Source organism: Pholcus phalangioides, unplaced genomic scaffold (genome assembly GCF_987345545.1).
Source record: "Pholcus phalangioides strain wild (caught in Gottingen) unplaced genomic scaffold, Ppha-v1.0 ptg000015l_1, whole genome shotgun sequence".
NCBI lineage: Eukaryota > Metazoa > Arthropoda > Arachnida > Araneae > Pholcidae > Pholcus > Pholcus phalangioides.
In genome coordinates, this window is record NW_028301608.1 from 94,291,168 (window position 1) to 94,318,176 (window position 27,009).

Here is a 27,009-nt window from a genome sequence, read left to right on the forward strand (position 1 = left end):
AGGAGTTCATTGCTAGTATAGATGAACATAAAGGTCAAATTACTTTGATATGTACAGACTCGTCGGCTGCAAAGGTCATAAGTTCGGCAGTCGCGAACAATTTCAAGTTGAAGTTACACTTGAAAAATTGATAACAAGACAAAATATCGTTTTCCTACTCATATAAGTCAGGTATAATAGATAACTATTTTAATATTTCATTTTTGATATACAATGCCTCAAGATAACCTTAAGGATGCAATAGCCAACTCCCGGATAACATGTCAAAATAACAGACGGGAAAAGCACCCAAGATTAAGTCGAAAAGAGCAAATTCAATGTTATTCAACGACACCATCTTCAATGGGCAATCTCAAAATACTACAAATAAATGTAGATCGAACTAGAGCGGCAATAAACTTGCTCATAGAGACAGCAATCAAGGACAAGATTGACATAATTGCTTTACAGGAGCCAGGAATACCAGGGAAGCCACTGCTTGGATTTCCGAAAAGATGGAAAAGATGGATGTCCAGAGATGGAAAGGCGGCAATCCTGGTACTCAATCCAGACATTCACCCTATGACATATCATACGAGCAACAACATCACATCGATTAGAATCTCACAGCCTCAACATGATCTAATATTAGCTAGTGCGTACTCTTCACCGAAAGATTGTGTTGAGAATGTTCTCAAAGAAATGGACCAACTATTGAAACTGGCCACACAAGCGAACCTATTGTTGTGCAGCGACCTCAATAGTCATCACCCGCTTTGGGGAGACCATAGAACAGATACTAGAGGAAATAAGCTCATTGATTATTCTAATAGGAACAATTTATATTTCCTCAACCATAGTAATTCTCCTCCCACCTTCGAGACGGATTATGGGAAAGGATGGCCGGATGTGACTATTACGAACTCGCATGCAACACTTCTGAATACATCTTGGAAAGTGGACGAGAAAGTGACGCTCAGCGGACATAAATACATTTATATACAAACAAATGCGACTATTTGCCAAAAGCCACAACGACGATATAAAATAACAGTGAGGAAGCTAAAGGTTTTCAACTTGAAAACAAGAAGCGTAATTAAAACAATACAATACAATTTAAGGAAATGTCAAGACAAGACAACCCTCCAACGAATATGCCAGGAACTAATGGCATATATTACTAACATGTGTGAGCAGACATTTCCAAAAGTAAAACCTTCACCAATTCAAAACCTCGCATGGTGGAATGATGAACTAACGTTAGAAAGGAAACGTCTGAGAGCACTAAAGAGGAGGTGTGAAAGAGAAAAGGATCCGGACAATCAAATAAGGTTAAAGCAATTATATCGAAAAGAAATTGCATTATACAAAAAGAAAGTCAACAGTGCAAAAAAAGAAGGCTGGATGAAGTTTTGTGAAAAAGCGACGGAGCCTTTTGGGAAAGCGTACAAGACTGTCACAAATACAAGTTCATTTCCTCCACAAACATTCCTCGTAAATCCTGATCATCCAACAACATCTTTGCAAGCTGCCCAAAACATTTTAGAAGAAATTTTTCCCCAAAATAATGGGGGAAACGAAAATACTGTATGGCAGTCAAGAAATACACAGAATACTGATACTAGAAACGATCCACCTTTCTCAATTCAAGAAATTAATAGATCAATTGATAAACTAAATGTGAAAAAAGCTCCCGGTCCTGATGGAATAACAAACGCATTGATTAAAAGTATACATGCTTTCCACAAATTCTTTTTCCTGACTCTATTCAATAAATGCCTCAGCTTCAATATTTTCCCTACAGCATTCAAGAAAGGGCAACTGATACTATTTCTAAAACCAGGAAAAGATCCGAACAATATCAACTCATACCGTCCAATAGTTCTTCTAAACACAGTGGGCAAAATTCTCGAAACGTTGCTGACACAAAGGATCAACTACTACATCGAGAAAACGAAGTGGATCAGCGATAAACAACATGGATTTAGAAGAGGATTCTCGACTGAGACAGCACTCTCAAAGATTCATGACAGCATACAAACATTTAAGAGCCAAAAACAAGATGTTGCCCTAATATCAGTAGATATTAAGGGAGCCTTCAATAACATTTCACATAAAACAATAGTAAAACAACTTCTCAACATCTCAATGCCGGACAATGTGAGAAGAACAATGATTGATGCAATCAGAGAAAGACACATATCCCTTTTTACAGATGAGGGCGAGGCCACTATAGTTCAAACGAAAGGGTGCCCTCAAGGTTCCTGTAGTGGGCCGATGCTGTGGAACCTTGTCATAAATGACTTACTCACAAAAAACTGGCCTGAAAATATAAAAATTCAAGTGTATGCGGATGATATTGCTATGGTAATTGGTGATTCTACAATCCGCAAGGTCACTGAGCACGCAAAAGCAGCAATGGTATTATTGGATACTTGGCTCATGAAAAATAATTTAGAGATCGAATTCTCCAAATCAAATTACTTGTGGATTTCTCACAAAAAGGGAAGACCAACCATTAGACTGCGAAACAATCCAATAAGACACAATATGAACATCAGATATTTAGGAATAATGTTTGATAGAAACCTGACATGGTTCAAACATGTGAATTATCTGATCACGAAAACACAGAAATGCTTACAAAATTTTAAAAGAATGGCTGGTCCTGCATGGGGCATTAATACAAGAATTAGAAATACGCTTTATAAAGTTGTCGCCATCCGCATTATAGCATATGGTGCCATCGCATGGTTCGGTGATCCCAAACAACAGTTAAGAACAAAAGTAGACTCTCTTCAAAGAAAATTCCTGCTATTCATCACTGGAGCCTTTTCCACAACACCAAACAGTGCTTTACAAGTATTAACTAACAATCCCCCACTACATGTACTTTTGGACAACGAAGTACAGAAAGCAAATTTAAGGCTAAAGCGTGAGATTAAAATAAACAATGTAACATATCTTCCTACAGATGTAGAGCATAAACATCCACCATGGACGTATCACCCGGTGAAAGATATTTTGCCAACACAGGTCTTGACTACAGATGCAGAAGCATCAACAAATCGAATTATTTTCACAGATGGTTCAAAGACCGTGGACGGTGTAGGGGCCGCCTACGTCAGTATATACATGGGTGAAGTAACGGACAAATGGAACTGCCGATTGCTCAATAACAACACTGTATTCCAAGCAGAGTTATACGCAATCTGGATGGCGGTCAATTATGCAAACCATTTTGCAGAGAAATCAACTATAAACACAGACAGCATGTCATGTATACAGGCAATACGAGACGTAGAATCCCCTCATAGCCTAGTGCATGACATTAGAAAAATACTGATGGACAACAGGAAGATTACAATACGGTGGGTAAAAGCTCATGTGGGCATTGAAGGGAATGAAATGGCGGATAAATTCGCAAAAGAGGCTACAAAACATCAACATGAAAACCACCTAATGAAATTGCCGGCATCCTACATTAAAAATCTGCTCTCGAAAGAAGCGTCAGAGAAATGGCAACACCATTGGCAAATATGCACAACTGGAAGAAAGGTCTTCGACGTTATACCAAAAGTGGGTAAAATGAAAGAAGTCATGCCGAGAGAAATAATAATGTTCCTCACAGAACACGGTCCATTCGGTGAATACATGCAAAGGTTCAAAATCAGCCAGACCAGCACGTGTAGATGCGGCCATCCGGGAAGCGTGATACACTATGTGACACAGTGTGAGTACACAAAGGGATACCATTTACAGGCGCCGCCGAGCGGAAGAGAGATCTTGTGGAAACGGAAAATTATTTTGCAAAGATCTGCAACGAGAAAACTACAACAAGTCTTGGGCTATTTGATGAACAATAAAGAAACTATTTTGATAATAACTGAAAGCAGGGAACAATCCACTAATGATTCGGAAGTAGAATCTGAAACAGATGCAGATTCAACATAGAGGGACGCACTTATATACGCTGCTAAACTATAATATTTTAGTAATACACCCTGTACAAATTATGAATGTTTTTGTATATACAATTTCATAGTATGATGGTGGTTTAGTAATTGAATATTTGTATGAGCTCATTATGGCATTTGTTTAGAATATATGTGACGCACATAGTAATGTTTATGTGTATCAACAATTATATAAAAATGGAAATTTATATTATGTAAATAGTGTATATTATATAAATATATTATGTAAATATATGTATGAGAAATTCAAATGTGATCGCTGCCACCCAGCACTGTGAACGGGGGTTGTGTTTGATTGTTCCCGCCGCACTTTTATAGTATGATAGTAATTTTGTAACCTTGAATATATATTTGTATGAGCTCAGGGTGATATTTGTACCCAATACTACCTTCATAGTAATGTTTATGTGCATTCCCAATAGTATAAAAAAGGGAAATTTTTGTAAAGTAAATAATGTATGCATGTAATTCAAATGTGAATGCCCAGCACTGTCAACGGAGGCTCTGTTTGATTGTTCCCGTCGCAGTGCGGGCTATGTGTGTATTCTGTGTGTGTATATATTGCATGTTCTGTAAGGGGAAGAGCGAGCAGAACACACTGTTCAGCGCTGTGGACGGAGGCTTTGTTTCTTCGTTTCCCGTCACATTCGAGGCGCTGTATATATGTAATTTGTATGTATTGTGTATTTAGACCATTCTCAAATCTCTCCCACTTCAACATGCCAGCTTCTTTTTCTTTTTTCTTGTCCACAAGTCTTTTCCACCCTTCTTTTGAAATCCCAGGCTGCGGCCTCCGGCCCTTATGTGCCACTGGGCGCACGTGCAATTTTTCTCCCTGGTCATTGGATTCAGTCACCCATTTTAGTCAAATACGGCTTGTACGTTGCATCGAGTTAATGGCTGTCTTCATGGGGAGAACGACGCGAGTAATTCGAAACTTGCGAGCACGGGGCAAGGGGAGCCACCACTATAAATCTTTGCTAACTTTTCCGACACAACTCTGCCTCTTTTGAGGTAACGGAAGTAAGGTGCTTTGCATCAGTCCGGGGCTGTGAGCGGTTCTATCTATCTATCTATTAATCAATTTTAAATTCCTACATAGGACGTCTTATGTGCAGTGATAATATTTCGGAAACTTTCATAGAGAAATTGCTTGAAAACTCCGTGTTATAAGCGAAGAAAGCATGCGATGAATATTTTATATAAAAAACATTTATATCTTCATGAATATACGTGCTATTCTCACGAAAATGCACACGGGTACTGAACGAAGTTGGTAAAATATTTTGTGAAAGATATAAATCATTTACAGTTTTTTTATCATGCAGGGTTGATCGATTTTTTCTTATTCAACTTTTTCGGTCCCCTAAATACACTCGTGACTAAATTTTCACTGGAAATTGCGAGTGCAAGATTAGGGGTCACGTGACCAAAATATAAGAAGGATTTTGCCCAGTATTTTTCTAGAAATTCGAGAAGAAAATGTCTAAACTCCAAAAAGGACACAGAACTTTGGAAACATAATATATGTTTCTATAGCCAACGGTTTACGAGTTATTTCAGATGAAACTGACCTTTTAGTTTTCGACCTGCACATTAAGGTGGATCAAAAAGTGTAGGAAATTTTTTTTTTTACGAAATTACTTTTGGCGTCGTGTGGGAAAGTTGTGTCTTGGGTATATAATTTTGCATAATTCTTTTTAAAATTGAAATCCATTCATATCTTCTGGAGGCCCAAGTGCCCCAAAAATAGTTAAAAATTGAAATTTTTATGAAAATGTAATAAAAATTGTAAATTAATGAAAAAGTTTACAAATTTTGCAGTGTTCAGGTATTAAAGTATTAACTTATAAATAATAGTAATTTTATAATAATACATAAAGTATAAATTCAAAAATCAAAGCAATAAATCACATAAAACTTATAAAAATTGAACTTATATATAATGACTTTTTTTAATTCTATTAATTTGAAGATTTACATATTTCTAAATGTTGTAATGCTTTTTTGTATTAAATTGTTTTATATATATGGCTTCTTGATTTTATCCTGTTCAATATGAAGCCTTGTCTCTCCTTTTCTCCGCACACACTTTCCGACGCCTCAGACACGCGAATGCATCTTTCAAGTGCTGGGGTATGACACGAAAATTTTGACAATTCCTATCAACTTTTACCATGGCTTCAAACTTTCACTGCACTAAATAATTGTATGCATTTAATAATAAACAATAAACGATTTTTCATTCTCTGCCTGTACTATTTTCCCTGTAAAATCAATTTTTTAACTCTCTTTTTTTTTAATTCAAAATTTGCATAAAAATAGACTTTTGGAAAATATGTGTCTTGGAAGAAGTTAATTGAAGTTGAAAAAATTTTGAATTTACGCTAATATTCTTAAAAAATGCTGAATATGCTGAAAAATTTTTTTTATTTATGCTAACATGCTTAAAAGACAACTTTTGCACATTTTTTATCTACATTTTGATTTTTCGATCCATCTTACTGTACCTGTGAGGTTAATGTGTTATTTGTAGTCTTTCCAGGAAGCTCATTGGCAATATCACCATAAAATCCGAAAGCTGTTCAAACCTCATGATAACTTTCATCACGTTCATCAGGGAACGTCGCAGGTGTTTATAAAAGATTTTTTTTTTGCGGCAGAATCGATCCAGTTCCAGTTGAATTTCTTTGTACGACATTTTATCTGAGTTTTGTTCGACACCAAAATAAGAAGATGAAGCATTTATTCGTCGTAACTTTACTTGCGTCAATATTTTTTATGCTCTTCGATTCTGTCGGTGAGAGACTCTTATTTCTTGTATTAATCACCCTGATTATCGTATGAATATCTCTTCGTAGTTCTCTTACTGTTTTATTCATAATTTTAACTTAATACCCATGGGACTGAAAATTTTGTCCGCTAATGAGGAGGTATGATATACAGTGGAACCTCGTTTATACGACTTTCACATTTATACGATGTCTGGCTTCGATCGCAATACGGTCCTATACATTTTAATGATTAAAATACATATGCTACTGCAAAAGTGATACACCGGTGGTTATGCATATTCACCAACCGTCTCGATAAAGAAAGTTCGATTAAATTTCACTACGTTTATCACTTTTACCGGTCATTATGCATGATTCCCAAACAAAGTTAGAAAGAATGATAAATTTTCAAAAATTTATAACATTCATTGAACCGATTAATTGTTTTTACCCGTACATGGCACGTGCTCTGCACATATTTTGCGATAAAAATTAAATTAAAGTCATAACAACGTTATCAGTCTTGTAATGTTGGTTGGATTTGTTCGTGCTTATCTACAAGCAAAACCAGCGCATTATCATTCGAATTCATCATCCTGGACCTAGTAATTAATATTAAATGACGATTTATCATATTTACCAACACGAACTTGGGATTAAACACAATCTCTGGTGAATATGGTAAATTCTCAGTTTATGACTAATAATTAATAAATAAGAGTTAGGAAAAAAAAAAATTTAGTTTGATTTTACTGTACTCTAACAGAGAGTGAAATACATTTGAACCCTATTCCACGGTGCCGGGTATCAGAAAAGTGTCCGTTAAAGGGAGGTTTCATTACTAAGCCTTTTTTAATTAAACTAATTTTGATTCATCAAAATGTTGATAAATACCGTTAATTGAGTGAAACACTTCCGTGGAAGATGCTATGGACTGAAAAAAATATACAGGATTGGCAAAAAAGTCCATAGAAACTTTAAAAATTCCTAAAAACCGGGAAAAATAACCGAAATAAAAAACGTTTCGTAGGGTTGGCATCGCTATGTCACGAGAACTTTTTTTGAAACAGGAAAGAAAAAAAAAACAGCCGGTTTTTATGAATTTTTAAAGTTTCTACGGACTTTTAGTCCACCCTGTACTCGTATTTTGTATGTTAATTATTCTCATCTCTATTCAATATGTCTCATTAATAGGAGGAGTAAGTAATGCTTATTATAAGGGGTTCAATTTTTATTGCTTACGCGCAATAACCACAAAAAGAAAAGCAACGGTATTGCTTGCATTTATGTAGTCAGTGGTTTCGCAATGCAGGCTGATCTCCCCGTTAAAAGTCTCGCTACGGAGCCCAACTCACTTATAACGACACAATTATTCAATCATTACATTTCACTCATAATTAGAAAAACTGATGGCAGATGGCGACACTACACATAACAAGTATTACACAGAAACAAACTTTACTTCAAGTTTACTTCGCATTACACTACACGTGCATTCCAATTCGTTAGAAGATCCGCAGAAAAATGTGAACAATGTGCATGCGTGGTTTAGTAGTAGTAGTCAATGGTTTCAACCTTAATTACAGTCAAACTCGGTTATAACGGCAATAAGTGGAGGTCCGGAACTGATTCTCATAGAAAATATTGTTAATAAGCCTTGCTTATAACGTCGATGAAAAGTAACCACCTCGGATGTAACGACAAATTTATCGCCGTTTTCCGTTTCGTTTTGTGGACGTTTTCCCAAGCAACTCCGAAGATTAGATTCTGGAATTTTTTGTCTGTTGTTATATTCATACATAACGTTGAAAAAAAGTTCTATTTATTACGTGTTTATTGATGCTCCGACTCACTTAGGCCCGGGATTATACCATAAAAAGTATTACAAAAGTTCATTTATAAAACTGGAAAAATAAGCAACCAATGAGCGTATGGGTTACAACATTCGAGAGAATGTAACCAATCGGCTTATTGGTTCCTTTTTCAAGTTTTGTAAAAGATGTTTTACTGAGCTTTTATAGTGTATTCCCGGCCTTATTGACATGACGACTATACCAAATATTTCCGTATTTTGTCCTTCCCGACAATTTCCTCATAAAAATGCCTCATTTTCCAATAAATATTGCTTTAATTCCTAATCTTTACTTGAATCATGAATGAAGGTAATTTTTATAATTTGTAAATTGTGTCTTAATGAATATGACTATAAATATTCATGCCACCTATTTGCCAAATATCATTTTTCCCGTGAAATTCATTTTAACTGACTCGCCGTATTACTGTATTTCTCGGTTGTAGCGACAACTCGGTTACAACAACAAAATTTCATGGGACCTTCGATGGCGTTACTACCGAGTTTGACTGTATTTAAAATTATTTGAACGTGGGTTTTTTTATCTTAAACTAGAATTACACTATTAAAGTCATAAAATCTTACAAATGCAACCAATAAGCATATCGGTAGCATTTTCTGGAATGCAACAGATGCGCTTATTGGTTGAATATTTCAAGTTAGATAAAAGAGCTTTTACGAAACTTTTATAATGTAATGCTGGTGGCGTTATTCCATTCTATACATTATATTTTAACAAGAGGTTGTACTCATTGGCCAAGATCACTATTACGTCCCTAACAGACGAGGCGGGGCTAAAGAAGCAAGCGCTTCACAATGCTTCAGCATGCAATACATATACGGTAAATATGATAAATTGGTGTGTTGCATAATCGTCAATCGTCTCCGTAAGTTTGATAAATTCATCACTTTAATCAGTGATTATGCATAATACCCAAGCATCGGCAGTAAATTTGATCAATACTGAAAGAATAATTATCATTTTTATGGAATATTATACATTATATCCCAGCGTTTGTGATTAATTTGATAAATAGTTTAAATTTACCACTTTCACCAGTGATTATGCACAATACCCTAGCGTAATTGATGAATTTTATCAATATGACAAAAATTCCCAAATGTGTAGTATGTTTGATCTATCACGATTTAAAGGGGTGTCACGACCCTTGAAGTCGATTATACATAATCACTGGTAAAAGCGACAGATTTCAAGTATTTATCGAATTAATCAGGTAGACTTGGATATAATCATCACCAGTAAACATAGGCGGAGATAGACTTGAAAATCTGGGGGGGGGGCACGATCATCATGATGATTCATATATACACATATAAATTAGATCAGATGACTTCACCTTTGACGCTGAGGGCATTGTTTCCCCCATGCCCTACCGTACCTCCGCCCCTGCCCATAAAACAATGATTCTTTTAGTATCCATCAAATTTAGTACTGATGCTTTTGAGTATTATGCATAATCGCCGGAGAAAGCGACGAATTTACCAAACTTATGGAGACAATTGCCGATTATGAAAAAATACTGATTTATCACATTAACGGCCGTATTCACCGACACAGTTTAAATTGCAATCACAGGTGAAAGGATTGAAGATCGAAACGGATTGGTTAAATTGAGGATTTCAACCAATCCGTGTCAATCACTAATTGTTTAACATGCGATTGTAGTTTAAACTGTGTTGGTGAACATTGGCGTACGCAAAAGGGGGGCTTTGGTGTTCTAACCCCCCTCACGCCGAGATTATAGTGTTATTTTACAGGAAAAAACGTAACCCCGCTTCTTGAGAAAATTCTGCGTACGCCTATGTTGGTGAATACGGCCCCGTTACCGTAACATAACTGTATCTAAAGCATTTTAAACCCTTTGCCTTTTTAGCCCCCTCCTCGTCTTTTTGCGACATAATAGTGATCTAGTCCAATGAGCATAACCTTCCATGTTAAAATCCTATGTACAGGATGGAATAAGGCACACACATCCCGGCTTTAGAATGATACACTCAATTCTAAAATAATATGTGAAATAATTGAATTCTCCACTGTTTTTACTTCAGGATGTAAGTTTTAGTGTATTCTCCTCACTGCGGTGTATGGTCAGATATGAATCGCTTGATATTTCAATTTGAGAGTCTGGTGTATGAAAAAAATAGATCAATTGTTTTTTAAATTTTGAATTTTTTCTGTTCTTAAAAATAATCTTATAGCTTTGACAACTAAATCGAAGGGCTCTTAAACGTTTTTAGTCGTGACCCACAAATCAGCGAAACAATCAACTTCGTAATTCATGGATCTATTTCGAATATAAAAACGATTATTAACTATTCCTAAATAACAAAATGCTTGGTTTTCAAAATTGTTCAACCGTGTCAGTGGCGTCTTAATGGATCGGCCAACATTCCCGAGCACAGGAAAAGCGCGGATGCGCTTCGGGGGGGGGGGAAGGTGGCGATAAGGCTGCTCGATCTCCAAATAGCCGAATAATATTGAGAAAATTTTGTGTGTCCCCTTAAAATACGGGATGATGCTATGCACCTACACAATAAGTCGCTTCTCGGACATCATTGTCCACCTGCCTCCACACCATTCGCATATGTAGATATATCTGTCTCGGCTTCATTCGCAGCTGAAGATATCTCCGTCTCTGTTTCATTCACCGCTCAAGATGCCTGCCTCCATTCCATTCGCAGATAAAGATGTCTGTCTCGTCTTCATTCGCAGCTGAAGTTGCGTACCTCCATTCCATTCGTAGCTGAAGATGTCTACCTCAGCTTCATTCGAAGCCTAGTCTTCATTTGCAGCTAAAGATGTCTACTTCGGTTCCATTCACAGTTGAAGATGTCTACCTACCTTCACTCCATTCGAATATGAAAGCATATCTCTACCTCCGCTTCATTCTCAGTTGAAGATTTCTGCCATCGCTCAGGCATGGATCCGGGGAGGAGCGAGGGGAACGACCGCCCCTCCCACCACATCGTCCTGGTTCAGGCCCCGAACCGAATCAAGCGGTTTCCGCTCTAAATTGTCGTAAGCTTCCACTAATTTTGATTTTTTTTTCTTTCAGGACTTATGAATTTTTATTAAGGAGACCATTGGGGGAGAGATTTATGCAATAAAATAGTTCAATTTTTGTCCACCAGTTGAGAAAATGACGCTTTTTTTGTTGTATTTCCCTTGTTCCCATGGTGCATATAGGTTATACAGGACGATTCAGAAAAGATGGGAAATACTTTAAGAGGTGATAGTACACACCAATACAAGCAATTGCCATCTAAGAATGCATGGTCTAACATGAAAAGCAAACGCGCTTAGCGTTTCATGCTGGACCATGCATTTTTTATGGCAATTGTTTGTATTGGTGTGCAATGGCGTAAGCCAGGGGGGGGGGTAGGAGTTATAACATCCTCCCCTTCAAGCCGAGATGATAGTGTTACTTTGCAGGAGAAAAACGTAACCCCCCCCCCGAGAAGAAAGAAAAATTGAACCCTCCCAGAAAATATTGCGTACGCCTATGTTGGTATGTGCTATCACCACTTAAAGTTTTCCCATCTTTTCGGAATCACCCTGTATACTAAGTTTTTCAATGGGATACGTCCTCCAGAACGGGCGCCACGTGGATCTCAGCAGTGATGAGTATACTGAAACTACTCAGACCTATGTAGCGCCCGTTCTAGCGGACGTTTTCCATTGAAAAACTTGGTATATACCCTATATCAGTGTTTCTCGACCTATGGTCCGCACAAGTAGACTTGATACAAATAAATTCTAATAAAGCTTAATTCTAGCTGAATGAAGCCTTATTCAACATTTGTAATTATCATCAGCTTTTTTCCGTATCGGTTCAAATAAAAATTATACCTTCATACATACATATATCACCGTAGAAAATGTCGGGAATTGCGATCCTTCGGCATGCGAGAAATACGGGGGTATTACTATATTTAGTGAAGAAAAATTCAATTTATTGCCTCAAATGCAATTTTCCAATTGCTACAGGGTGGAGGGAAATGAAGGATTGTAACAAATCGCAGTAAACAAAAATGTATTTCACGTGGGGGATATTCAAATGACCACCTTTCATTGAGAAAAATATGTTAAACGGGAATTTTGAATAGGGTAAAATCGCCAATTGTCATGAAAAACGTTGCCAGAAGTAGGCGCAATCTCAAATTGTTAAATTAAAATTGCTGAAAAATTGCGAAAAAAAAGGTGACCCTAAAAAATATGTTAGATGAGAATTTATTGTCATAATTATCATAATGTAATTCAGGTATCATGAAAACCCTATGTATTCATGACAGTAGTTAAATATTAGAAATTCCATATTTATTGTGTAAGAAAAAATCAGAACTAAAATTAAAGGAATTGTCCCGTAATAGGGGACACAAGTGGTCCGTCAAATTGCTTCCAGACATTCTACTGGTCTTTGGGTTCAGAAAAGTTGAGAAACACCCATGGAAAAAAGGAAAAGCGTCACTTTTCACCTGGTGGTCAAAAATTGAACTATATTTTTATTGCCTAATATCGTCATTTTTCATGTCAATCTCTCTCTCATGATCACGTTAAGATATCGTGAAAATTTGGGCTATGCTCGGGTGAGTTTTTAATCATAAACAATGCACTTTAGATATAACGTATATTATATATTTTGTCTTTAGATTAGAAATGTAAGTATAATTTTTCTTTCTATTACAAATATCGTTTTATTTTGGTGTTTTTCTTTTACATTCACGTACTATATTACCACAACATGAAAAAATAATAATATAGCCAAAATCCGTGTATTTTTCAATTTCATGAAGAACATAAAGTACTTACTGAATATCTTGATATATATATGCACAATTTTCTATCCAATTGCAGCCACAGGTAAGATATTTGAATTGTTCAGCCAATGATCATGTAGTATTCATATATACAGGGGTCTTGTAAGTGCTAATGCGGCTTTTATCTCATCAACCGCCCATCGTAGGAATATAGTTTCAATTTAAAAAATGCTCAAACGTGTTTGAGCACAAGCTCAAAAAGTGTTCAAAACGTACCCTGTGAAAGTATTGCGAGTGAAAACACAGTGTATCACAAAATAAAATAAATTATACGGTCTCCCCTGCCCTCTAACTTCCAATTCAGAAAGTTGTTGCCCTGTCTCTCCTGAAGCCAAGAAAAGAAAATTCTAGGTTTCTAAATTGCAGTATTCACTGAGAAATTCAAAAATTGGAGCAAAGGTGGGGGGAAAATTATTGTCCGTTAGTTTTTTTCGGTCTTTCGTAACTTTTTTTCAGATTTATAATATTGCACGTACAAAAATGAATTTTTTTCTGTTGCCCTCAGCAGATACGGAGCAACATCTTTCTGAATGGAAGCTACAGGACAGGGGGGGGACCGTATAAAAATTTAGATTTTTTTGTGGCACACCGTATTTTCTCAAAACTGCTACAGGGTAATTTTCGAACAACTTTAGAACATTTTTTAAATTGGTATCACACTTCTACGATGGACGGTTGATGAGATCAAGGAGTCGTATTAGCACTTACAGGACACTTTGAATAACGGCAAACATTGAAAATCATCGATATCATTTCCCATAGTGCGCCACATTCATACGCGAGAAACATTTACAAACATCTAAAGGAGTCACATACCTTTTGACATAGTCAAAAAGCCTCGAAAACCATGGTCTACTGGAAATATTATTAAAAATATTATTCCAAATTAGGTACACATATGTTAGCTTGCATATGCTATGCCAATACAATGTTTTATATATTCAACAATTTTTTTTTTTTTTTTTGAAAATTTCCGAACCCATTAAGAGAAAAAATGACACCAATTATGAAAGAAATGGAAAAAAATATTAACATCTCTTTCGTGCATGATAAAACAGTATGACATCAACGTAGTTAAATAATAACTAATTCAAAATGAAGAAAACAGTTCAGTTCATAAAATGAGGCAAAGTATTTGAGATCCACATTCACAAATATATAGGTGGTAGGTGTTTGGGTAGAATTTTTTTTTCAAATGTACCGGTTTGTAAAATTTATTAAAAATTTAACTCACAGCTGGCGCCACAGTTGTTTCATTCACGACATGTTTCTACGAGGCTAGGGTTACCAACCTTTTGATGTAGATTCAAGTAATTTCAATTCCTTTTTGATGAAATTTCAAGCGTCCTCCTACGTTTCGGAAAATTCGCCCTTTTGTCCTCCTCCTCAGGTTTTCCCGAATTATTTTTCTTTTTTTTCCCCGCTTTGAAACATATATTTCTTCATTGCCATGCAATAATACATTTACAGCCAGCGACTCTATGAGTCACGAACCAAACTTGATTCGCAGAAGTTGCCGAGCTGGGCCGTACAAATCCACTAACAACCAGGGACTTGAGCTTTTGGTCCCGATTTAAACTTGATTCGAAGAGGCTTCCGAGATGGGTCGCACAAATACACTTACAGCCAGGGATTTTTGAGCTTTCTGCCACGGCACAAACTTGATTCGCATGGGCTTCCGAGAAGGATCGTACAAATCTAGTTTACAGTTAGGGATTATTGGGCCTTGCGTCACAAGCTAGACTTGATTCGCAGGGGCTTCCTAGATGAGTCGTACAAACCTACTTACAGTCCTGTTAGAAATGCACTTATTGCATCATAGGTTTTACCAAGTGCAAAATATAAATAGCCCTATGGGTCGCGAAACTGATGTCGTTGATTTTAGGCCGCGGCTGAAAATGTTTAAGAACCCCTGCTTTACTGCAAAACATTGATGTTATTGGACGTCTTCAAAAGTACAGAGAACCAGTGACGAAGTTAAAGTTAAATTCTTAGTGGTTTTTAGAAAAATGGAAAAATATCGTTACAGTGGTTCCAACATTTCCTAAAAATATCGTTATAGAAGAATCTATCGTAGTGAAAGATGTCGTTGTATCGCGAGGAGTTTAACATTAGACTACAGGCAATTCCAAACAAGATTTGAAGAAAAAAAAATCGTTGTTGAGAGATTTACCGGAACATCAAGTATCGTTGTAGCACGGTTTCAGTGTATAAAAATAAGTACCGTATTTTAACGTGTATTTGGGACCCTCTTTTTTGTCAAAAATTGTGTCGCAAAAATAGGGGGTATTTTTCATACACATGAATAGTATTATAGATATTTACAAATTACTCAATCCCTTGCAGTTTACGACAAGAGTGATGTTAATGGTGATAATGAATACTGATGGTGACGTATCAGATGCGAGTGATCAGGATTTTAAGGGTTTTTAATGATGAATAAAAAAATGATTTTTCTGACACATCTTAAAATAAAAAATATATGTATATATATTTGATGAAAACTTTTTCCATAACTCTTAATGCCCAAAGAATCGGGGGTTTCCTCATTATATCCATGAGGGTTCTTTATACACGTTAAAATACGGTAATTAAATTAATGAAATGGTGCGTTATTTCGATGAAACATACAAAATACTCGTAGAAAGACATAAAGTAAACCTAGAAATGAATAATTTACACACAAAAGGAATCAAATTATATTCGAATTATAACTTTTGGATACAGAATATCATATCTTTTCATTTTATTCATATGTAATAAACGTTGATTTGATGTCCATGTCTTTATATAATGTCAGAAGTTAATAAAAATTCAATTTTATTTCATAAGTAAAATATTTCTTGAGGGAAAAAATATCACATTAAATTGTGTTAATCCAAAACAGGGTGTAAGTAACACACGAAATTAGTGTTTTTTCATCACATTGTATATAAATGCTAGCTTACGGAAAATGACGACACAACTTTGAAGAAGAATAACAAAACACGGCAATAAAATAATACGTAAACACACGGGAGCCAGCCTACTTTATTTCTGAATAATTCACAAATATAAATGCCTTTTCGTAAAATCTTATTATATCATCCTTATCTGCTACTAAATCAAGCGTATTTCTTAGCCCGGGATTGCGCTATAAAAGTTTTGCAAAAGATATTTTAAAAAAAACAACCAATAAGACTATTGGTTACATTCGCTCGAATATAATCGACACCTTTATTGTGTGTCGGTTGTGAGATTTCATTTTTCAAATCTTACAATAGAACTTTCATAAAACTTTTAATGGTGTAATACCGGCCTTAATGTGATAAATCCGACGATTAAGCATAATGACCGACGCGACCATGGTCAGTTCTTATACATAATAACCGCAATTATCATATTTGCCGTGAGTTAAAACTATTCCTCTGAGGCCGGAATTACACTGTAAAAGTTTTCTACAAGTCCATCTATAAAATTAGAATAATTCAACCAATAAGCTTATCGGTTGCATTTGCTCGAATGTGACCTATGAGCTTTATTGGTTGAATTTTTTTAAGTTTTATAAAAGGAATTTTATCAAACTTCTATAGTGTAATATCGGCTTAAGACCGGGATTACACTATAAAAGTTTAATAAAAGTTCTTTTTACATCCATATTTATTATGGGCATCTTTTTCTCAGCCACCTCGTTGGGTATTTTGCCTGTTGTGGCGTTGTATTTGTATTTGTAAAATTTGAAAAATGTTGCGAATCAGATCATCGGTTGAATATAACCAATAATCTTATTGGTGGCATTTTTAAAGTTTTATAAAAGTACTTTTATCAAACTTTTATTATAATACCGGTAGGATTACACTATAAAAGTTTGATAAAAGATCTTTTACAAAACCTGAAAACAACATTCAATAAGCCTATTGGTTACATTCGCTCAGATGTAACTGATACGCTTATTGGTTGCATTTCTCATGTTTTATAAAATATTTTTTCAAAAATTTTTATGTAGTGTTTCATATTATTATACTATAAAAGCTTGATAAAACTTCTTTTATAAAACTTGAAAAACACAACCAATAATCGGTACCGGTTATATTCGCGCAAATGCAACCGATAGTCTTATTGGCTGCATTTTTTCAGTTTCATAAAATCCCTTTTATAAAACTTGAAAAATCTAGCCAATGAAACTCATAGGTTACATTCGAGCAAATCCAACCGATAATCTTACTGGTTGAATTTTTCAAATTTTATAAAAAGAACTTTGGAAAACTTTTACAGTGTAATCCCGGCCTAGGGCAGTTTTTCGGACATGTAGGTGGTTTGGATGGGAAGGTGCTTTTAGAAGAGGCATTAAACAGTGGAAAAGATTGAATGGAAAGGCAATTCACCTTCCCATAAACATAATAATGATTAATTTAGACAATGTATTAATTTGTGTGAAATTTATTATGCATGGAAATACTCATAAAAACATGAAATTTCACGTTTTAACTGTTCAATTACAAAAGTCTGTAAGTACTCTTAATTCATACACTGTAGTTTAATAGTTCACACGTCGAACAATTATTTAATTTTTTTTTTAACAAATGTGTTGTTTCACGAACATTGTCCGAAAAGACCAGAGATTTTGCGGTTGATTTCAAAATTAGTGTAAACAATGGATAAAATATCAGTGCCATCTTCACAAAAACAAAATATTTTAAACGATTTAAAACACCCACGTAATTCAGATGAAACCCGTTTTAACGAATACCGACATAGCGAAAATCTCGTTTTAACGAACACTTTTTTAATCCGCCAAATAAACTAACATAGGAACAATGTATAAAGTTGGAATTCCTTTATAACGAAATTTCGTTATAGCGAAGTGATTTCTCTGGTCTCTTAGAGTTCGTTCTAACGGGAAATTCGAATGTAGTCACCATTCACAGTTTGCCCTTCTGGTAAGAATTCTTTTTGGATAATTACTTTAGAATCAATGGAAACATTGAGCAGCGTCTTGATTCGTCTCTTCTACAAGGACATTTTTTTCGTTTTTTTTTTGAAGATCTTGCTTGGACCCTTCTATTTCAAGCTTTGGCGCTTTGTAAGTGGCTCATATTGAAAGAACCATGTCTCATCACCGGTTATAATGGTTAGCATGAAGTCTGGATCCGTATTAGCAGCTCTTTGCAAATCTCTGCTGTGCTCCAGTCTGCAATCTTTTTGATCGTCCGTCAGTGTGTGTCGTACAAAGCGAGACAGACCTTCCGTTTGCCCAAATTTTCCGCTCAAATTTCATTTTAAAATCAGATGAACGGTGGATTTAAGAATTCTTGAGAATTCTCAATCAGCCTGGTTTACGCACAACGTTCATTTCGAAGAATTTCTACCACTTTTTGAACATTTTCTTCAATTCGAACTGTCAATGATGTTCCTCTGGCCTTGGATCATCTTCAGTGCCCTCTCTACCATCACGAAATCTTGCATACCACTTGAAAAAGTTCTTTCGACTCATTGCTTCATTACCATAAACAGTCTGAATCATTTTAAAAGTTTCTCTGTGGCGCTTTTACCTAATTTTGTACAAAATTCAATGTTGGCGCGTTGCTCCATTGTTCCTTTCGTGACCGAGACTCAGAAGGTACGTGATTATAAATGAACTAGATTATAATGAAAGTGATTATAATGAACGTGGTTATAATGAACTATCGATGCTCGAGCTGGGAAACATTTACGAAAGATAGTCTAAATCAGTGATTCCCAACGTGGGCATTATGATCTTTAAATCATAGTTTCTCAACCTTTTTTTGTCCCATCACCCCTTTCTTCAGAAATGTTTTTCTCCGTCGCCCCATCTTCTCTCTCTCTGCCATTCCTCCTTTCTCTCTCCTTTCTCCCATCGCCCACCAACGCAATCTAACCCATAGGATTCTATGTTATACCAGTAGCTTCTACTGCCCCCCCCCCCAAGGGGCGTTAACGCCCACGTTGGGAATTACTGGTCTAAATGCATGAGTTGTGTTAACCCAATTATTCGCCCACAGATGGCGCTGGTATTTACACAAATAAAATCAGTCACCTTTTTCACTGGACAGACTGTGCACACATCTACTATAATTCGTTACTTCTCTCTTTTATATTGAAAGAACAAATTAAACTATTGATACGAAATTATTTGCAATTGAATGAAATATTTCCTAAAGCATTTCTGAAAAATCAAATTCAGGGGCGGTGACACCCCTTAAGAAGAATATTTAAAAATTACATTCTTATATTTATTTACCATTAGATTTCATCCGTTCAGTGATTCATTATCCTGTGAACTTTGATGTTTTTTTTTGTTTTTTTTACAGTCTGTAAGTTGAAGTAAAAAATCATGGAAAGTCGTTTGTTTAGAAATAATATAATTTTCAAAATTGTTGAAATAAATTATGACTGATTTTGAGGAAATTTCAAATATACAGTTGGAGCTGCTTAATGAGATCACAACGGGACTTAAGGTTACTGATAATAATAAACAAATGCTAACTATATCCGGAAAATTCCCATACATCCCGTTTGGTCGAAGTGGATATATGGTAAACGGGACGACTGTTTTTCTTTCCACATACTAATTGGTTGCAAAAAATGTTCAATATCATTCCATTTTTTTTATTTTCTTTTAAAACGGGACTTTTTTTTTCCGCCTTTTAAAACTAAAATCCTGCATTTGTTTAATTCAGCCATTGTGAGGCGGAATGGAAAGGTCATTGTTAGAATGAAACTGTCTAATGTGTATTACGAATCACTATATTTTTCAAAATGGTACGTTCTATACATTTCCTTGAGAAAGTCACTCGGAAAAAGAAATTGGAATCTGATCAACTGAAAGAAACTGATCAAGAACTGAACCGAAAAAGTTTTTTTGTCATACATTTGCCTTCACTATATGAAGCCATTGCAATTTCCACGCGTACATGGATCGAATACTACGTACCGATTAGGATATAGGGAAATGTTTGTCAACAAGGAGGGTGAAGGTGAAAACCTTCTCCTAGAAAGTATTTCAGCGATATAACGATAGCTCGCAGGAGTAAAAAATAAGTTTTGTTAAACCTTAGCTTTAGAAAGCGCAAAAAAAAACTTTTGTCGGGGAAAAAAATATAACATTATCCGATGTCCTGATAACTATAAACAAATTTTTATAATGGTGTGATATTAGTCCGTTCCGTTCATTTCAAAAGAGATATCAATACCTGAATGGTAATCATTCAATAATTAATGACGATTATTTATCACCAATCGTCTCCGTAAATTTCGATAGGGTTTCCGACATTGATTACTTTCACCGGCGATTTTGCATAATTTCCCAAATGAAATTGGAAAATTCGATAAATAGGAGGAAAAAAAACCACGTGGAAGTACTACTTAAATTCACTTAAATTCAACCACTTATCAGTTTTTCCAATACGTGATGGATGCACTAAACATTTTGCCTTTAAAAATTAAATTGAATGCAAGTAATTATGAAGATTAAAAACATAAAACCATCATCGGTCTGGTAGTGTTAGCTTTCTTCACATTTATCAACATAAATACAAACACAGTCAAAATTAACGATCGATTTCGTTCACCTAGACTGAAGTTTATGAATAGAATGTCTGGTAAATTTAAGTGATTCATATACGATTTATTCATATTAACGAACAACGAGCTGAGGATTATACATTATCAGCGGTAAATGGGATAAATTCGCAAAATTTATCAAATTTACCGAAAGCGTAGGTGACTACGCATAATCACCGGATTTGTCACATTTACCATAACATAAATATTCCTTATTCCTTCGCCCTTGCGAACAAGTCATGACCGAAACAGGTCAAGAAAAATTGCTTTAAACAATCTATACAAAAATTGACTATCGTATGACAAAATATTATAATGCAAAAAGTTCTAGGGGAATTCACAATAATCTTGATCTCTGTAAATAACTATCACGAATATTCTCTTCTTTCCACAGCCGGTGAGCATAGTTTGACAATAATTCATTATTATTAAAATAAAAAATTATAACTGTTGTAATGACCACGCACAAAATATGCATTTTTCATCCATTCCCTACCTGGTAAATTATAGAAAATTTCAACCGAATCTCATTTTTGTGAGGCCCCTCTTCTGTTGAGGTGCCCGGGTAGGCCCATGCGTTAAGGCGGCACTGTGGCACTGTGCATAGAATCAAAGCCCTCTCAACACGTGGATCCATCTACGGCCCACTCGATGTTCCAATAGAGTCGGCGATGGCGCATCCGGGCATGACTCTGAGTCTGATGTCTATAGGGAGGCCTACATAAAGATATTTGATACCATGGTTTGCGAGATTAAGCAAATATGTATAAGCTGCTACGTCCAGCTAATTGTGAGGGTGCCAGAACGATATATTTTTTAGGAGGGTCCCGTGGTGTTGAGTGATGAGACGGCACTAATATTAGAACTATTACCAGAATCCTCACTGTATGAGGAGTCGACTTTACTCATTAAATTTTTCTTGACTATGGATTTGCTCAAAAAATCTGCCCAATAACTGGGAAGGGTTCGGATCACACTTGGGGGGGGGGGGCAAAGAGAAAAAATATGGTCCAAATGGGGTGGCCATGGGCCAAAAAAGGTTGAAAACCACTGCTCTAGACCATAATAAATATTTTATTTCGAACCCGCGTTTTTATGCCAGTTGGTTGATTTTTTATTAATTTTTAAAATGTGTCCAGGGTACTTCTTCCACCCTGTAATATTTGTGCGTATCAAAAGGCCCAAGAATCTGTTTTCACTGAAATTTCCCATTCTTTCATGAACGTATGATGTTTGTATTTATGTTTGTCCTATATACAAATCTACAATTTTCGACCAATCATCGCCAAATTTTACATATATACCAAACAGTACCGGGGATTGAACCATAGGCTACTGTAAAAGTTAAAAGTTCGTTAGAGTAGGGCAAATGCCCGAAACGGGCGCAAAACCGTCGGGCAAAAATAGTTCCTGGGCTCCAACAGTCACTTTCAGAATGTTTACTTTGGTTGCCGTGGTTCTCAAACAATGCGTTTCAGACATGTACATGCCTTTACAATGGTTTGCCACTTCTTTAATGATGTCATGTGTAACAGTTCATTCCCCCCCCACCTTCATAATGGTTTGTGACTTTTCCAATCCTCCCAGTAATTGAAGAAAACCCGGGAAGCACCGGGTATTTTTGCTAGTATTCAATCAAATTCACTTCAATAAATATTTCTTATTTTGTCTTTTATGGTGTTGATCTATACACTTCATTGCTCGTTTTTATGTTTGATTGCGGTGTGTTCAACGTCTCTTGAATGTTATTTCTGTTGAAAGTATGTAAGTAATAAATTAAACGTGTTTCCCAATCATTGATACTCTTCATTTGATGGCAAATATAAAGACCCACACGCACGCACCGTTATGAAAGTGTCGTGTACAAAAACTAATAAAAATTCCGAGTTGATCATCATGAAGAGATAAAGTATCAACAAGCTCACATGATGCCTTTAATTATTTTTAAATCTATCGAAACTTGAACAAAAATTTCGTTTCAAAAGTTAATTTATTATAATTTATTTACTTAACTCTATTCACCAGTTTTTCGATGATCATTTGTGTTTTCTATAAAAAAATTAAAAGAACGTCTTCTTCGTCTTGGTTTCTCTACTTAGGTAAGATATTGATTATCCAATGCCAAGATCGTTGCGTGCAAACGATCATCTCTGATTCTTTTATAATATACGTATAAGAACTTTTTCCCATCGGGTTTGAATAAAGTTGAACATCTGACAATTATACAAAACAAAAATAAACTATGGTAAAAGGTTATGCAATGGTTATATGGATTTTCAGGGTGTTTACATTATGTAATATATTTTTTTTTAATACTTTACAATAACGAATTCAGTGAATAAATGTATTTACATAAAATATTATCGGTACTACAATATTAAATAATACAATATCACTGTTGGGATTTACATTACAACAATTTGCAAAAGTTACATCTTTTCTAACATAAGTTTACAGCATATTTTATTGTATATTTCAATTCAGAAAAAGTTCAAATGCATATCATGAAAACTCTCACAATATCATCAGAATTATTCGACGTGACTTTTCAATATATCACAATACATATTCGATCAAAGTAAAATGGATCGGAAGGTTATAAAATGGTTATATGAATTTACAGAACATTTATATTATTATCTACCTTTCAATGCTTTGCAATAATCAATCTAGTAAACGAATGGGGGTTTTCTTTTTGTTTTTTTACGTAAAATAACAAATAATTCAATATCACTATAGTGATTTACATTGACACAATCTTCAAAAGTTATAACATATTTTTATAACTTTTTATAACACCTTATCCACATTGAAAAAAACAGTATCTTTCAATTCAGAAAAATTCAAATGCATATACATGAACACTCCCCGAAATATCATCGGAATCATTTGGTGTCACTTCTAAACATCTGACAATTATATTAGGTGGAAAAAAACTAAGCTGAAAGGTTACTAACAGTTGTATGAATATACGAAGCATTTATATTATATTATACTAGGGCCCGACCCTTCGGCGTCCAACCCCCACCACCCCCCACTCCTCCACTGGACCTAATTACTCATCACATCTTTAATTATCAAGCAAAATATTCCTCAGGCATTGCGAATGCCTGCAAAATAGTCATTCAATTGCCAGTTTTCTCACGCTGATTTCGATACGCGATGCATCGCAATAGGCAAAGTACCATAATATGCAATGCACCCCAATACACCGTAACCAATGCATTACAATAAGCAATGCTGCACAATATGCAATGCACCACAGTACGCAATGTTTCGCATTAAGCAAATCACAACAATACGCAATAAGGTTTGCGTTGCAATAAGCAATACAGCACGCGATGCACTACAATAAGCAATGCAGTACAATGCGCAATGAAAAGCAAGAAATAGAATGAGATTCATCCTCGACTCGAAATGAAACCTGTCAATTTCCCCATGAAGATATCTGTCCTATGCCACGGCCTGGGTACCCGGACCCTGTGCGCTGGGAACACTGGTGATGTATATATACACCTCTAGGTACATGAACAAATCTTGATAGGTCAAGCGGTTCCCGATGTGTTCAGGAGTTAAATAAAAACTGGACCCAAAATCTCGTAACTGGCTTCCGTAACGAAAAAACGTAACTGATTTTCGTCACTCAAAAAACGTCACCCACTTCCGTAACATAAAATCGTCACTAATTTCCGTTGCATAGAAACGAACCCTTTTCGAGTTTGTGATTTTATATTATAGAATAGATAACTTTCAATACGTTGCAGTTGCAATAATCAATTTAGTGAATAAATGTATTTACATAAAATATTGTCACACTACCATATTAAATAATACAATATCTCTATGGCAAAATAAATTAACAGTGAATATTCAGAAGCATCTGTCTATAACATTTGTGAGACTTTGCATTTGTATATATTCCATGTTTTTTTTTTTTCTTCTTCTTCAATGAGAAAATTGAAGCATGGGTTTATACAAAAAAATGTAGTAGAACCTCCCTCATCCGAAACACAAGATATTTCAGAAAGGACTCTGAATTTAAAATGGTGTATAACACGGGTACAGCGATAGAAGTAAAGATGAAACAAGTACATAGTTTAAGAAGCAGGACTGGAATTTGAATTAAAATAAGCCGGTTTGCGAATTATTTGCAGCTTTGGCTAAAAGATGACGCGACAGGCCTTTAATGTGTTACGTTTTGATTGTTATTGTCCTTCGCACACATTAATCAAATTACATTGCGATGGATTTAAAATGGTCGCCTTGCCTAGCAAAGACAAAAGTGACAAGTGGAGCGTAAGGAGCCTTTAACCTGGAAAAAATGTAGTTCTTATCAGTTGATTCACTACATCATATCTGATAAGAGATTAACTGAGAGTTTCTATAATATTCACCAGTAGGACTCGAAATATTACTTCATTTAACAACGAGTGTGAATTTTATTTTATGTTAGTTCGTAAGTAGTAAAGATTATCGTTAAAATTTGCTGATCTGTTTGTTTTATTGTTACAGTTGTATTATATAAATATACAGGGTTGTTCAAAACTTTAAAACTCAACGTAAAACTTTTAGGGGTGGTAGAAAACAAAAAAAAAAAAAACACAATCACATAGGAATGTATGGTCGGAAATCTCAACCTGATCAGCTGGAAGATAAACGAAGATGCAGAAATGACAAGCCGATAATGCATGGAAAAACTCTTTAATAAGCGATACTTTACACGGGACAGTTAGGGCACACGTTAAGTTTCACAAGTGCTCAAAGTTCTTCCCGTCCACAGTAACGCACACTTCACACTTTGGCGTTTTTTGAATTTTTCCGCTGTGGTGGTCGAGTGCCGCTGTGGTGGTCGAGTGGTTATAGTGCCGGACTCGTGATGCGAGGATCCGGGTTCGAACCCCACAGTGGTGGTCGGCTGAAGTTGGTTTTCTGTGGTTCCCAACTTCAAGGCGCAAATGCGAGCCGATCTCCCCGTTAAAAAGTCTCGCCACAGAGAGCAACAGTCCTACAACGGTAAATCATTCAACCATAACACTTCACTCATAGTTAGAAAAACTGGGGGCAGATGACAGCACTACACATAACAAGCATTACACAGAAACAAACTTTACGTCAGGTTGCACTACACGTACACGCACATTCCCGCATGTACCGATTCGTTGGGGGGTTCCGCGGGGGGGGGGGGGGTTGCATGTGTGATGTAGCAGTAGTAGGTAGGGCCTCCAAAAAATGGCTCGGGGATCCATGATGTTCTTAAGTCAGCCACCTCGTTGGGCAATTTGCCTGTTGTGGCGTTGTATTTGTATTTGTATTTGTATAGAACGCGATAATAGCGTGCCCGCGAAATTTTACTAAAAACGTGAAACTCGCTATTAGCGTTGTCCGCGGCTGGAGGGTTAATTCACCGTCAATCACCATCCCCTTCGACAATGGGACATCAGTATGGTTTAGTAAGGGGCAACTCCAGGTTGTGGTGTCGCAGGAAGTTCTGCAATAGGGTTGTTCATAAATGGAACAGCTTGCCTCCGATGGTCGTGGATTCTAACACAGTTGGCACGTTTAAAAAGAAGTAGGATAAACATATTGTCATAAATCGAAAGGCTATCCATAGTTAGATAAGGCAAATCGCAATCTTTTTATGGGCAGTGCATTATACAGTCAAACCTCGTTAGTAGGTCACCCGGTTAACACGTCACTCCGCCTACCGGGTCACTTTTTGGAAGTCCCAATTGTCCTCGGGCAGGAATTGGCACAGCTATGGCTTACTCCGTTTAACGAGTCACTCCGCTTACTAAGTCATATTTTTGCTCTCCCAAGAGCGACTCATTAACGAGGTTTGACTGTATATTATGAATGTTCAGGTTTTTTTGGTGATATATGCTATTATATCGGGTTGGTGTATTTTAGTTATATTTGTTGCCCATATATATCATGAGCATCTTTTTTTGAGCCACCTCGTTGGGCAATTCGTCTGTTGTGGCCTTTGTATTGGTATTAAAAGCTCATTTCTGAATTTTCCTGTTAC

The 27,009-nt window shown here is 35.9% G+C and overlaps 1 protein-coding gene across 1 annotated transcript in view; it reads left to right on the plus strand.

Annotated features, from left to right (window-relative positions):
• The first annotated feature begins 213 nt into the window (after positions 1 to 213).
• Positions 214 to 27,009, plus strand: part of LOC149077091 (uncharacterized) — a 54,112-nt gene continuing 27,316 nt past the window's right edge. The window contains exon 1 of the mRNA XM_089242342.1: positions 214 to 948. Within this exon, the coding sequence (XP_089098468.1) occupies positions 214 to 948 (735 nt within the window). The remainder of the gene's footprint in view (positions 949 to 27,009) is intronic.